The 15,361-nt window shown below is 39.2% G+C and overlaps 1 protein-coding gene across 3 annotated transcripts in view; it reads right to left on the reverse strand.

Annotated features, from left to right (window-relative positions):
• Nucleotides 1-1,043: 1,043 nt before the first annotated feature.
• Nucleotides 1,044-15,361, reverse strand: part of C1H1orf185 (chromosome 1 C1orf185 homolog) — a 54,767-nt gene continuing 40,449 nt past the window's right edge. The window contains exons 4-7 of one of the 3 annotated variants that reach the window (XR_008619971.1): nt 12,283-12,319; nt 10,342-10,438; nt 4,808-4,886; nt 1,044-4,261 (exon numbers count right to left, since the gene is read on the reverse strand). Coding sequence is in view for 1 of the 3 variants with exons in the window: in XM_003829564.3 (XP_003829612.1) it covers nt 10,273-10,577; nt 12,283-12,319 (342 nt within the window). In the remaining 2 variants the exon portion in view is untranslated. Of the gene's footprint in view, nt 4,887-10,272; nt 10,578-12,282; nt 12,320-15,361 lie in introns of those variants that run through there. The other 2 variants (XR_008619970.1, XM_003829564.3) reach the window with 2 other exon arrangements.

A 15,361-nucleotide genomic window follows, 5' to 3' on the forward strand; every position in this document is an offset into this window, starting at 1 on the left:
GGGAGGATTTCCTTTTTATCTTTTGGAATAGTTTCTGTAGGACTGGTATCAATTCTTCTTTGAATGTCTGATAGAATTCAGCTGTGAATCCATTTGGTCCTGATCATTTTTTGTTGTTGTTGGCAATTTTTTTTTTTTTTTGAGACAGAGTCTCACACTGTCACCTGGGCTGGAGTGCAGTGGCGTGATGTCAGCTCACTGCAACCTCTGCCTCCTGGGTTCAAGTGATTCTCCTGCCTCAGCCTCCCAAGTAGCTGGGATTACAGACATCCGCCACTATGCCTGGCTTATTTTTTTTGTATTTTTAGTAGAGACAGGGTTTCACTATGTTGGCTGGGCTGATCTCGAACTCCTGACCTTGTGATCCGCCTGCCTCGGCCTCCCAAAGTGCTGGGATTACAGGCATGAGGCACCGTGGCTGGCCAGCAATATTTTTAAAAAACTACTGATTCAATCTTGCTGCTTGTTATTGGTCTGTTCAGGGTTTCTATTTCTTCCTCATTTAATCTGGGAGGGTTGTATATTTCAAGGAATGCATCCGTCTTCTCTAGATTTTCTAATTTGTGTACATAAAGGTGTTCATAGTAGCCTTGAATGATCTTTTGCGTTTCTGTGGTAGCAGTTGTAATATGTCCAGTTTCATTTTTTTACTCTTTCATTTGTCAATGGGCACTTTGGTTGTTTCCATATGATGGTTATCATAAATAATGTTTGTAATGAACATGGGGGTGTAGATATCTTTACTAGGGGTTATTTCATTTCCTTTGGGTATATATCCAGAAGAGGCATTGCTGGATCATATAATAGTTCTATTTTCAGTTTTTAAAGGAATCTCCATACTGTTTTTCACACTGGCTGCACCAATCTGCATTCCCACTAACAGCATACAAGGGTTCCCTTTTCTCTGTACCTCAGCAGACACTTACTTTTTCTCTTTTTGATAAAAGTCTTCCTAATAAGCAAACGATGATATTTCATTTCATTGTTGTTTTAATTTGCATTTCCTTGATGATTAGTGACGTTGAGCACCTTTTCTGTTCCATTTGTTTATGTGTCTGTTTTTATGCCAGTACCATATTTTTTTGATTACTATAGTTTTATGGTAGATTTTGAGGTAACGTAAGGTAATGCATCCAGCTTTGTGCATTTTGCTAAAGATTGCCTTGACTGGCCAGGCGCAGTGGTACACACCTGTAATCCCAGCACTTTGGGAGGCCAAGGTGGGTGGATCACTTCGGTTCAGGAGTTTGAGACCAGCCTGGGTAACATGGAGAAACCCCATCTCTACTAAAAATACAAAAATTAGCCAGTCTGCTGGTACATGCCTGTGGTCCCAGCTTCTCTGTAGATTGGAGGCAGGAGGGTCATTTGAGCCAGGGAGGTGAAGGTTGCAGTGTGCCGGGATTGTGCCACTGCACTCCAGCCTGGGTGACAGAGCGAGAACCTGTTTCAAAAAGAAAAAAAAAGAAAAGAAAAAAGATTGCCTTGGTTATTAGGGGGCTTTCGTGATTCCGTATTAATTTTATGTTTTTTTTTCTATTTTTGTGAAAAGTGATATGGAGATTTTGATAGAGATTGCATTGACCGGTACTGGTCCATGGCCTGGGGGCTGGGGACTCTTGGATTAAAGGCTTAAATGTAAGATCTAAAACTATGAAACTAATAGACAAAAACATTGGAGAAACACTCTAGGACCTTGGTCTAAGCGAAGATTTTTTTTGGGTAAGACCTCAAAAGCACAGGCAACAAAAGCACAAATAGGCAAATGGGATTGCATCAAGCCAAAAAGCTTCTGTTGCAGTAAATGAAACAATCAATAAAGTGAAGAGACAACCTACAAAATGGGAAAAAATATTTGTAAGCTATCAATCCAACAAGGGATTAATAACCAGAATATGTAAGAAACTCAAACAACTCAACAGTAAAAGAAAATGTCATCTAAGTATCTTAATGGTATGAAAATGTAAGGGAAACATTAATTTATTAGTATGTAAAAGGGCATAAATTTTTTAGAAAAAACAAAACTTGCAATATCGTATCTTAAACTAAAATGTGAAGTTTTAATTTTTATCTCTGGATAAAAATTATCTCTGGAGAGTAATGGTGTGGAGAGCCACCATCTCATCTTGTGGCTGCTGGGACATGGCTTCTGCTTGTAAGACTCTATTAAATGTTTCTTTCTGAGAAACTGGATATGCCAGTCTCTTTCTTCAGCCTTTCAGCTTCTTTGGAATTTGGGGGTAGGTCTGCATATGCCTGCCCACTGCAGAACAATGTCACAATTTATATCTTTTTTTGTTTTGTTTTATTGTTTCAAAAAAAAATTTTTTTGTAGAGATAGGGTCTCATTATGTTGCCCAGGCTAGTCTCAAATCCTGGCCTCAAGTGATCCTCCTACCTTGGCCTCCAAAAGTGCTAGGATTACACATGTGAGCCACCATACCCAGACTACATCTTTTAAAATTGTGTTTTTGGTAACAAATTATTTTAGCTATAGTTATTTTAATACTTTTGTCTCTTAACTTTTATAGTATAGATAAAAATGATTTGCATACCACTGTTATAGTATTAGAGTATTCTGAACTTGACTATATATTTATTACTGAGTTTTTTTCTTTCATATGTTTTCTTTTCTTTTCTTTTCTTTTTTTAGATGGAATTTGACTCTGTCACTCACCCAGGCTGGAATGCAGTGGTATGATCTTGGCTCACTGCAACCTCCGCCTCCCAGGTTCAAATGATTTTCCTGCCCCAGACTCCCAAGTAGCTGGGATTACAGGCATGCACCACCACGCCCAGCTAATTTTTGTATTTTTAGTACAGGTGGGGTTTCACCGTGTTGGCCAGACTGGTCTCGAACTCCTGACCTCAGGTGATCCACCCACCTCGGCCTCCCAAAGTGCTGGGATTACAGGCATGAGTGCCCAGCCCATATGTTTTCATTTTGTTAATGAGCATCCTTTATTTTAACCCAAAGAACTCCATTTAGCAATTCTTCAAAGGCTGGTCTAGTGGTGATAAATTCCCTCAGCTTTTGTTTGTCTAGGAAAGTTTTATCTTTCCTTTATTTCTGAAGGATAGCTTTGCTGGTTATAGTATTCATGGCTGAAAGTTGTTTCTTTCAACACCTTGAATGTATCAATCCACTCCCTCCTGGCTTGCAAGTCTATGTTGAGAAGTCTGTTAGCCTTATGGAGTTTCCCTTGTATGAGTTTATTTTCTTTCTCTAGTTTCAAAATTCTCTGTAATTTTTGACAATTTGACTGTACTATTCCTCAGCGTATTCTTCTTTGGGTTTATCTTTCTTGGGATTCTTTGAGCTTCATGAATCTAGATGTTCATCTCCTTCCCAAGACTTGGGGAGTTTCAGACAGGGTTCTTTCTCCTTGGATTCTCATAATTTGTGCATTCATACACTTGAGGGAGTCCCCTAGGTTCCCTATGCTTTCTTCATTCCTTTTGTTGTTGTTGTTCCTCTAATTGGTTAATATTGAATGACCTGTCTTTGAGTTTTCTAATTGTTTATTCTGCGTGATTGAGTCTGCTGTTGAAGCTCTCTATTACACTTTTCTTGGCTGTATCCTTCAGCTTCTGGATTTCTGTTAGGTTCTTTTTTCGTGGTTACTATTTCTTTATTAAAGTCTCATTTTGTTCATGCAGTGTTTTCCCAATTTTATTTAGTTGTATATCTGTATTTTCTTGCATCTCATTATGCTTACTTAAGATAATTATTTTGAATTCTCTTTCAGGCAATTTGTAGATCTTCATTTATTTAGATTCAGTTGCTGGAGCTTTATTAGTTTCCTTTGGTGGTATGATGTGTGCCTGATTCTTCATTATCCATGTAGATTGGCTTTGGTGTCTGCATTTGAAGGCACAAGCACCACTTCTAGTCTTTATAGATTGGTATCAGTAGGTTAAGAACTTCTATTAGGCTCTCAAGTTAATAAGATTGCCTCTGGGACCATGGTTGGAGCTGGGTCACATGGTTGCTTCTGTGTCTGCAGTGGGGTCTGCAGATGGCAGGCCTGTTACCAGGAGCTCTAGTGGGTATGGATCCTTTCTGGTCCCTAAGGAGATTAGAATGTTTCTAGGACCTTGTTCCAGGGCTGGTGCTTGGATGAAGATCCACTTGAAGGTCTGCAGACAGTGGGCCTGATACTAGGTATGCAGCCATGTATGGCTTCCTCTGTGTCCTGGGACGCTTCCTATTGGGTCACTTACTGGGTCTCTTGGCAGGCAGTACTATCCTGGTCCATGGCTGAGAGAGAACACAATGAAGTCACAGGGTTATTTCAGTGTCCACAGCCAGACAGAGGTCAGCAAGCCTTTTCCACAGACTCAGACAGGCACATCTCTCTCTGGATGCCTGTGTCATAAGCAGTACTAATCTCTGACCATTATTGGGAGGCGCTGGAGCCAAGTGTCACAACTATTTCAGAGTCTGCTGTGGAACTAAAGTTGGCAAAATGGCCCTGGGGACTCAGGTGGGTATGTCTCCTTCTGGGACCCTATGCCACCAGCAGGACTTCTGATTTCTGACCACTGCTGAGAGGGGCTACAGTCAAGTTTCAGAGCCATTTCTGAGTACACTGTGGGGACTGAGGTCAGCAGGTCTGTCACCTTGAAGCATAAATGGGTGTGACTCCTCACAGGTCCCTGGGCTAATGGTTCTAGTAGCAGGACTAGGGCCAAACAGGACTCAGAGCTGAGTCAATAGGGAAAATGGGTCATTTGCAGATGGGCCAGCAAGGGCAGTTCTGCCCTCTCAAAAGGCCCTCTTTAGGCCAGGTGCAGTGGCTCATACCTGTAATCTCAGCACTTTGGGAGGCTTGCTCGAGCCCAGGAATTCAAGACCAGCCTGGAAACATAGGAAGACCCTGTCTCTAGAAAAAAATAAAAAAAATTAGCTGGGCATGGCGGAACACACCTGTAGGCCTAGCTACTTAAGAGGCTGAGATGGGAGGATTGCTTGAACCCAGGAGTTTAAGGCTACAGTGAGCTGTGATCATGCCACTGCACTCCAGCCTGGGTGGCAGGGTGAGACTCTGTCTCAAAGAAAAAAAATAAAAGGCCGTCTTTGGTCTTGGGCTGCACCAGGTTTTCACAAACTCCTACCTGGATCCCAAAGCTTAACAAAGGCACTTTTGTCTGTGGATGCCTGTTAAATTACTATTGCTGTAGAGGGATGTCTTGTCAACATCACTCTGCTATTGTTTTTATTTGGAGGTTTCAAGTATGGTTAAAGTGTAAATAAGGCTGGGTACAATAGCTCACATTTGTAATCCCAGCACTTTGGGAGGCCAAGGCCAGTGGATCACCTGAAGTCAAGAGTTCAAGACCAGCCTGGCCAACATAGTGAAACCCTATCTCTACTAAAACTATAAAAATTAGCCAGGCGTGGTGGCCTGTGCTTGTAACCCCAGCTACTTGGGAGTCTAAGGCAGGAGACACACTTGAACCTGGGAGGTGGAGATTGCAGTGAGCCGAGATCGTGCCACTGCACTCTAGCCTGGGGAAGAGAGTAAGACTCTGTTTCAAAAAAAAAAAAAAAAGTGTAAACGAATGCTAAATTGATAATGGGTAGACTGTGGTTTGTACTGTATTAACTTAGTTAAGCTGGAATTATGTTTCTCAGAATCTTTTTCTATGTATAGTTCTTGGCTAAAGCTGGCCTAAAGAGGCATTTGTGCAATATTTGGAAAGCAGAATCTAAGCAGAGGCCATTATTCTGTGAAGGTAATCTGCGTACATGTGGAAACAGACTATAGAGAGGCCAGTGGATTCTGGTTTGTCCTTACTCCTCCACCCTATGTCCAGTTCTTTTCAGTGTCCAGTTCTTCCTCCCAACTGCTGATCCTGTTGGCAAACAATGGCCCTGGGTCTGCCACAAGATGCTTGGCAGCACAGTGTCAAAGGCAGTTGCGAGCTGGGTGCAGTGACGTGCTCCTGTAGTCCCAGCTACTTGGGAGGCTGAGGCAGATTGCTTGACCCAGTTCAGTTGTAACCTGAGCAGAATAGTGAGACTGTCTCAATAAAATAAAATAAAAATAAAATAGGCTGAGCGTGGTGGCTCACACCTGTAATCCCAGCACTTTGGGAGGCTGAGGTGTTTGGATCATGAGGTCAGGAGTTTGAAACCAGCCTGGCCAAGATGGTGAAACTCCGTCTCTACTAAAAATACAAAAAAATTATCCAGGTGTGGTGGCGGGCGCCTGTAATCCCAGCTATGTGGAAGGCTGAGGCAGAGAACTGCTTGAACCCAGGTGGCGGAGGTTGCAGTGAGCCAAGACCATTGCCACTGCACTCCAGCCTGGGTGACAGAGCGAGACTCTGTCTCAAAAAATAAAAATAAAATAAATAAATAAAAATAAAATAAATTTTTAAATGTTATCCCATATTTCCAGGCTAGGAATCACAGAACTAGGTTGTACACCCAAAGGCAGTCGCTGCTGAGGCACAGCTTCCTGTAAACATTCCCACAAGCCTTCCCTCTACAGTCTTACTGTGGCAGTTGGACACTGGTTTCTCTAGTTATTCACTTTAAAAAAAAGTTTTACTTTTTATTCTTATTTATTTATTTTTTTTTCAAAAGATCTCTTGGTCAGAGTTTCAGATTATCTTGCTGGTGACTCCTTCTCTGATTCTCCAATTTCTCTCCTTAAACTTCACTTCCTTTGTTCCTCTTACAATTGTGTAAGATATAATAATTCCAATAATAAATCTCTTACCCCAATCCTAAAAGTAGTTCTTCCCTCACTGAACCTTGACTGGTAGAAATAGGGAAAGTCCTGATGGAATTTGAACCTGTTACACCTGTTCCTGAGACCAGGTTACAATCTTGCACTTCCTACATTTAGTTGTTCAAACATTATTTGGATTCTGTTTAAGAAACAAAATTTTTCTCCTCAAGCTAACTTGCGTTGCTTTTCAGGTATATGTAATCAAAAGATCTGTAATTAATACCCTATGTCAATGTCAATTGTGAGTCTCTTACATTTCTGCATGTCTGTGAGCAGAAACAGATTGCCTATGTTCCAAACTATCTTTTCAAGGATGTTCATATAGTGAACAACCCTGGAAGACAGAGACAGTGGCTCCCTCTGGTACAAACGGCAGGTATGCATTACCGTCCATTTGAAAATATTTGGTTCCCTAAACTCCTTCCTGTAATGCAACCCACTGTTGGTGCAGGCATTATCTTGACCCTTTTTCACACCAGCCTGCAGGAACAGCAGGCCCAGGAAATAATGCAAAAGGATGTCAAAAATGATGATACTCTGACTACTGTTATTGCTATGAACAATAAACTGCCTCTTGTTTCTAACCCAAAAGACACGAAACTATTGCAGGATACCTTGTCAGCTTGCATAAAAAGTGAAATCTCAGATCCTTTATAGTTCTTGAAAATGAGATTACTCTAGACTGGCATAATTTCGTAAGTATTGTTCACAAGACTTTTCAAATAGAACAGTGTATATACCTATGATATGGAGTAAGATTTTAATAAACAAGTAAATGTGTTAAGTTTTTAAGAAATACATTCCATTTATGGCCAGTCGTGGTGGCTCATGCCTGTAATCCCAGCACTTTGGGAGGCCTAGGTGGGTGGATCACTTGAGGTCAGGAGTTCAAGACCAGCCTGGCCAACATGGTGAAACCCCGTCTCTACTAAAAATACAAAAATTAGCTGGACGTGTTGGCACATGTCTATAGTCCCAGCTACTCAGGAGGCGGAGGCAGGAGATATCGCTTGAACCTGGGAAGCGGAGGTTGCAATGAGCTGAGATCACACCATTGCACTCCAGCCTGGGTGACAGAGTGAGACTCTGTCTCAAAAAAAAAAAAAAGAAAGACATTCAATTTATTATATTATTATGGGATAACAATTACTTTATATGCATAAATCTATTTATAATTTGTAATATAAACAAGAATTTGGTCAGGCAGGATGCTTTGATTGTAGGAATCGAAACAAAGGTCTTTCTAGTTTATACCAAAACGGGGATTTCTTATAAAATTACAAGGGTACCTTAACAAAGCCAAGAACAACAGTTGAAGCTAGGCCTTCGGGACTGTGGCCAGTAATACAAATCAAATCTTGCTAGTTTAAGCAAAAAGGGGATTTTATAATTAGGATACAAGAATACCTTAACAAGCCAAGAGTAGGCTTTATAGCCATACTTCATGAAGGCTGGGACAAGGGAAGAGAGCACTGTTAGAAAGCCAGAAATCACACTCTTCTAATCTCTCATCTCCAGTTTTCATTTTGCAAATGTTTCATTGCTCCCTCACTGCAGATTTGGTGTTTTTGTTTTTTTTTTCCTTCCTAAGCCACATGGTAGGAATGGCAACCCATAGTTCCCCAGTTTGTATTTCCTCTATTCCAGAGAAGAGTCAGATGAAAGCCAGAATCTCTTATCTCCAATCCCAAATTCCTAGGGAAGTTTTAGGACATCACCAAAATTAGAAATAATTTCCTTCTCTGGGATCGGGAGTAAAACAGGTTTCAGGGCGCCAAGAGACAGAGACCAATTAAAATTTTTGTTTTTACTGCTCCTTAAAGAGCTTGAGCTTACTTAGATTTAGGTGAGGATAGCAATAGATGTGCTAGAACCCATAGCACGCTGTGTAAAAATGCCCAGGTGCTTCAAAAGAGAGAGTGGTTCTAACCCCTTTTACATTTGCCCTTGGGATAGGAATGATAGGCCTGGGTAATGCTATTATCTTATTTGAGGGAAAGTTCATTGCATTTATTGTAGGAGGTATGATTTGTCTCTCAGGAAGGTATGAATAGGTCTTAGTATGGGTAATTTAAGCACAAAAACTAATATACTTGTTAATGAGTCGTTTTTTCCCAAGGGGATTAATTTCATGAAGAATGTTTAGGAAAAAAAAGAAAAAAGAAAAGATTACATAGCGAGTGTCAGACATCCCTCAGAACTATAAATAGAAATTTGACCAAGGGTCTCATAGACTGGAGAGAAACTCTAAATCATCCAGTGTGAGTCAGGTGCCTGCAAGCATTTTTATCATAGTAGAGTGAGGGTGAGGAACATTCTGAGAAATAGAGATAGGAAAGGAAAATGAAAATTATTTTCTAAATTCTTTTTTTTGAGACAGGGTCTCACTTTGTTGCCCAGGCTGCTGGAGCACAGTGGCATATTCTCAACTCATTGCAGCCTCAACCTTCAGGGCTCAAATGATCCTCCCACCTCAGCCTCCCAAGTAGCTGGGACTACAGGCGTGTGCCACCACACCAGGCTAATTTTTGCATTTTCTGTAGAGACTGGGTCTCACTATGTTGTCCAGGCTGGTCTCAAACTCCTGGGCTCAAGCAATCTGCCCACCTCAGCCTCCTAAACTGCTGGGACTACAGGCATGAGCCACTGTGCCTGGCCTCTTTTCTGGATTCAGCATTTCAAGCTATCTTGCAGGAGCAAAATTATACTGCTTACTAAAAGCATAACATGGTAATATTTGAATGTAAGTAATTTATGTGTTTTAAATTCAGAAAAACTGATATTCCTCCCAGCCCTACCCACACTGAAATAAAATTGAAAACATCAAAAGTATAAGGAAATGCTGTGGATATTTTATTCAAAAATATATATTTTTTCTGGCCAGGCGCAGTGGCTCATGCCTGTAATCCCAGCACTTTGGGAGGCCAAGGCGGGTGAATCACTTGAGGTCAGGAGTTCGAGACTAGCCTGGCCAACATGGTGAGACCTCATCTCTACTAAAAATACAAAAATTAGCTGGCATGGTGGTAGGCGCCTGTGATCCCAGCTACTCAGGAGGCTGAAGCAGAAGAAGCGCTTGAACCCTGGAGGTGAAGGTTGCAGTGAACTGAGATCACACCACTGCACTCTAGCCTGGGCAATAGAGCGAGACTCAGTCTCAAAGAAAATATATATATTATTTTTGTGCTGAAGATTTTTAAATGTTTTTCTCCCGTTTGTTGACATACACTCATTTTACTTAATATGTCTTTGGATGAGATACAATAAGTTAAGCTTAATGTTTATGACATCACTCTAGTTCTTCCTAATTTTGTTTCTAGAAATAAGAACCAGCAAGGGAAGTAGAGCCGCTCTATGGTAAAGAACAAAAAAAGCAATATTAGCACGGACATGTTAAGAGACTCAGAAGCTGATTGTATACAAGGTTTCAAAAGAAAAAAGTCATTCAGTATTATGTTGAAGGTTTTATATTTCAACCTCTGTGTTTCTTCATGAACATTTTCCCTTAATGTAGTCATCTTTTTGATGATCACAAAGTGTCATTCAGTACACTTTCAGTACCCTCTTCTAATGAAATGGTTGACAGGTATGAAAATACTTTTTCCATTAGAGGTTCCCCGAGAGAAGGCACTGGAGAGTTCCTTTTCACTAGAGAATCATCAGAAAACCAGTGATCAGCTGCTTCTATACTTTGGCTGTAATAAGAATCAGATGGTAATGTTGATAAGCTTAATGTAACACTGCTGCGATTTGTTGCGGAGCTGGTCTCTGAGGGATCACAAATGATATTTTTTGTTGCAAGTTGGGGTTCATCTTTAGAATGATCTTTAATTGCTGTAAAAACAGATGTACTATGAATACTATATATTCACAAGCCAACTCTTAATTATAGGGACAATGTCAGAATGGGCAGGATAATGCTATAAAGAAATTCTGAGTTGCTATCATCCACACAGTGTTATATGTAATTAGGAATTAGCAATATTTTCATGATAATCAAGGATAGAAAAGACTATTCTAAATGAAATCAACCTGCTTAAACAGAAAAAGACTAATTAGGCTAGAAATGTTTCAAAATCTTCCTTAAAATCAGAAAAGACTGATTGCCTTATTTTAAAAATAAATTTTAACAATACTGGTATAATTAATAAACTATCATTTTTCACTTATTCAGTTTGTGTAAATATTGCATTACAAATTCAACTTTCTGAGAAATAATTATTTATGATATTAGAAATAACTATTACAGTAATCTTTAAAACTCAAAACCAAGCAAAAAACATTTGTAATATACATAGTTTCTACTTGGAGCAAAGGATTTTATAACTAATTTGTTTCACTTTAAAATAAGGACAACTAAACATCAAAAAAGAAAAGTACATGCCTCCTTAAGCATGTATTAGAAAATACTTGGTCTGCATTGGGAAGGGTGTATGAATTGGCTTTATACCAATAATAGTAACAAATTTTCCTGTAGAGACTTTCAATTTACAAAGCATTTTGATATACTTCTATATATTATTTATACTCTTAATAATTCTTCAAGATAGTTACTATTAGCACCACTTCACGAAAATAATAAACAGACTTAGATAAATGACCCATTACAGATCAGATACAAAATAGATTTTAGCCACCTAGATTTTCATTAGTTTGTCTCATGCTTTTCCCATTATAGTATTTAGGCTGCACATTTGCCATTAAAATATGCTGTTTTAGAAAATATAATATCTATACAATATTCTATAATACCTTTATAACATTTTACATATTAACTTTTCTTTTTAAAAAATTTATGTATAAGGCCATTCTTGCAAACATACTAACTTTTTTTTTTTTTTTTGAGACAGTCTTGCTCTGTCACCCAGGCTGGAGTGTATTGGTGCAGTCTCGACTCACTGCAACCTCCGCCTCCTGGGTTCAAGAGATTCTCTTGCCCCAGCCTCCCAAGTAGCTGGGATTACAGGCCTGCGCCACCACATCCAGCTAATTTTTATATTTTTAGTAGAGACGGGGTTTCACCATATTGGCCAGGCTGGTCTTGAACTCCTGGCCTCAAGTGATCTGCCCACCTCGACCTCCCAAAGTGCTGGGATTATAGGCATGAGACACCACGCCTGGTCTAAACATATTAACTCTTATATTTTCTACATTTTTAAAGCTCTGCAAAATATCTTGTTATATTTTATATTCAGCATCTCTAAAATTATGTAAGAGGTAATGTTTTGAGGTACTAAGATGTAATATGCAACATCTTTTTATCCTCAAGCATTACTATATGACATTGACTATGATACCTTTGAGTACAAATAAGAGATAAAAATTAAAACTTCACATTTTAGTTTAAGATACGATATTGCAAGTTTTGTTTTTTCTAAAAAATTTATGCCCTTTTACATACTAATAAATTAATGTTTCCCTTACATTTTCATACCATTAAGATACTTAGATGACATTTAGGATAGCCTCTTGATTTCTCAAGATGTGAATTGCTAAAGTTCATTAAGATTTCTTCTAATAAATTATTGAGAAAAAATACCTTTTATATGTGCTGCTTCCTTTTTTCTTTGCTCCTCCTACATTAAAAAAAGTTGTGTTTTAAAATCAGAATAATTTTTTATATAACTTCTTTCATATATTTTATATGAGAGTAATACAGTTTAACATTATAATTTTTTAATGGAAAATGTTTCCACAGTATGAATTTCTTTCACCAAAATATATTGACAGAAAAGAAAAAGTTGAAGTATCATCTGAAATGAATTTGGATTGGTCCAAAAAGGCAGTCTCCAGAATAAGGAATAACAGTTCAAATAGGATTCATTCTCTCCATCCTCAGCAACTTGGTCAGAACTAGAGAATGCTAAAAAATAATTAGAATTCCTAGACTTGTTTAATGAACTAACAGCAAAAATAACAAAAAAGTGAATTCTGGTTGAAGGTCTTTATAAAAATGGGAATATTATTATTATTATTATTTTTTAGAGACAGGGTCTTGCTCTGTCACCCAGTCTGGAGTGCAGTGGCATGATCATAGCTCACTGCAGCCTCGAACTCCTGGGCTCAAGCGATCTTCCTGTCTCAGCCTCCTGAGTAGCTGGACTACAGGTGTGCGCCACCATACCTGGCTTGGGAATATTTTTTATAGCAAATAAAGCATTGCTTAAACAATACATTCCAGATATGTTCTGGGAAGTGTAGTGTTGTAGTAGTTCTCAAACTTTAGGGGATTAGAATTACCAGATGTGCATGTTAAAATTCTGATTCTTGATTATAATATCAGACCCTACTGAAACAGATTCTCTAGAAGTGGGCTTGGGAGTATACATTGTAACACATTCTGTAAGTGATTCTAATTCAGGTTTTTCTTAGATGACTAGATAAACAATAGGCAAAAGCATAGAGCGTTTGGGATGGAGTGAGTGAAGATGAAGCTGGAGAGATAATAGTATCATGTCTTATGTTCTGGGAGAAAATGTGTCAGTGCTCTGTGCTGATTTGCATTTGCCTGTCTCCCAAAAAAGCTTATTTAGGATACTTTTATTCATTTTGTTAGAATAACTCCCCTTTTTTTTTGAGACAGGGTCTCATTCTGTCACCCAGGATGGGGTGCAGTGGCATGATCACAGCTCACTGCAGCCTCAACTTCTGGGGCCCAAGTGATCCTCCTGCCTCAGCCTCCTGAGTAGCTGGAACAACAGGTGCATGCCACCATGCCTGGTTAATTTTTTAAATGTTTTGTACAGATGGGGTCTCACTTTGTTCCCAAGGCTGGTCTCAAACTCCTGGGCTCAAGTGATCCTCCCACCGTAGCCTCCCAAAGTGCTGGGATTACAGGCACCCAACCAGCACTTTTTACAAAGCCAACTTTAATTCTTTGTCACTTTCACCTTTTATTAACAAATGCCAGTATGGGCTTCCTGGCCTTACCTTGGCTAGATTTAAGACCAATTCATTCTGTGACTCCTGTATAAATTACTTTAGAATATTGCTTCTCAGACTTTGATGTGCTGACAGATTACCCTGGGAGCTTGTTAAAATGCAGATTCTGACTCGGAAGGTCTGGAATGGGGTATAAGAGTCTGCATTTCTAATAGGCTCGCCTAGGTAATGTTGATATTGCTGGTCTGGGAACCAAAGATTAAGGCCCTAGACTGATTAAAATTCTACCCAAAATAAGGGAATGCCGAATGGGCATTCTTATATACTGCTACATGTACACAGGTAGAATTTTTTCTAGTGAAACTTAATAAACCCACTTCTAGAAATTTATTATGCCAAGTAAATAATTTCGGTTTTGTATAAACATTCAGCTACCAGGATATTCACCCAACATTGTTTTTTAAAACCCGCAATTTGAAACTCCAAGCTTATGGCTGGGTGCAGTGGCTCACGCCCAGGAGTTAGAGACCAGCCTGGGCAACATAATAAAACCCCATCTCTACAAAAAATACAAAAATTAGCTGGGCATGATGGCGCATGCCTGTAGAGCCAGCTACTCTGGGGGTTGAGGCGCAAGGTTATCCTGAGCCCAGAAAGTCATGCCTGCAGTGAGCCGTGATCACGCCACTGCATTCCAGACTGGGTGACAAAGCAAGACCTTGTCTCAAAATAATTAATTAATCAATTAATTTTTATAAAATCCCAAGAGTAAGGAAATAGTTAAATGCATTATGATACATAGATATTAATACAATGCATATTCTTTCAACGGTTAAAAATGATGCTACATATCAGCAATTATGGAATAATTCAACAAATGATGGGAACATATCAAAAAGATAGAAGAACAATCTTGAAGCAGTACCTACTAACTAAATTTGGGAAAATTTGGGCATCTAAATAATGGTAGTAATGGATTATAATCTGCTGAATGAAATAGAAATCCACGAATCCGTAGTGGTAATAAAATAACAGAGAAGGGACAGCTGCTTCCTTACATTCATAGAAAGCTAAATGACAATTGTGGATGGGAATGGCAGAGTTGGAAAATCACCATTTTGTTACAGTTTAGTTAAGATTTACTCAGGTGCAAGTAATTTGTATAGCTAGAGAGTAAAGTTTGATAAAGAGAAGGATATTCGTATGGTTTCAAAGTGTCTTCACACAGGTCGTTTATTAATCGCAAGGGTAAAAAATAGAAATAATACAGTGTGGCAAAAACAAAAAACAAACATCTTGATTGTGTAATCAATCTAAAATCTCTACTTAATAATACTAAGGAGTGAGGCTGGGCACGGTGGCTCACATCTCTAATCCTAGTACTTTGGGAGGCCGAGGCAGGTGGATCCCCTGAGGCCAGGAGTTTGAGAACAGCCTGGCCAACATGGTGAAGCCCCATCTCTACTAAAAATACAAAAATTAGCCAGGCATGATGGTGCATGCCTGTAATCCCAGCTACTTGGGAGGCTGAGGCATGAGAATCTGGGAGGTGGAGGTTGCAGTGAGCCAAGATTGCACCATGCCACTCTAGCCTGGGCCACAGAGTGACTCTGCCTATAAATAAAAATCAAAAAACAAAAACAAAAAATAATAGCAGGAGTGAACAAGAGAATATCACTACAGATACCAGATACATTAAATAAATAATAAAGGAATATCATGAACAACTTTATACT

This window comes from Pan paniscus, chromosome 1 (genome assembly GCF_029289425.2).
Source record: "Pan paniscus chromosome 1, NHGRI_mPanPan1-v2.0_pri, whole genome shotgun sequence".
NCBI lineage: Eukaryota > Metazoa > Chordata > Mammalia > Primates > Hominidae > Pan > Pan paniscus.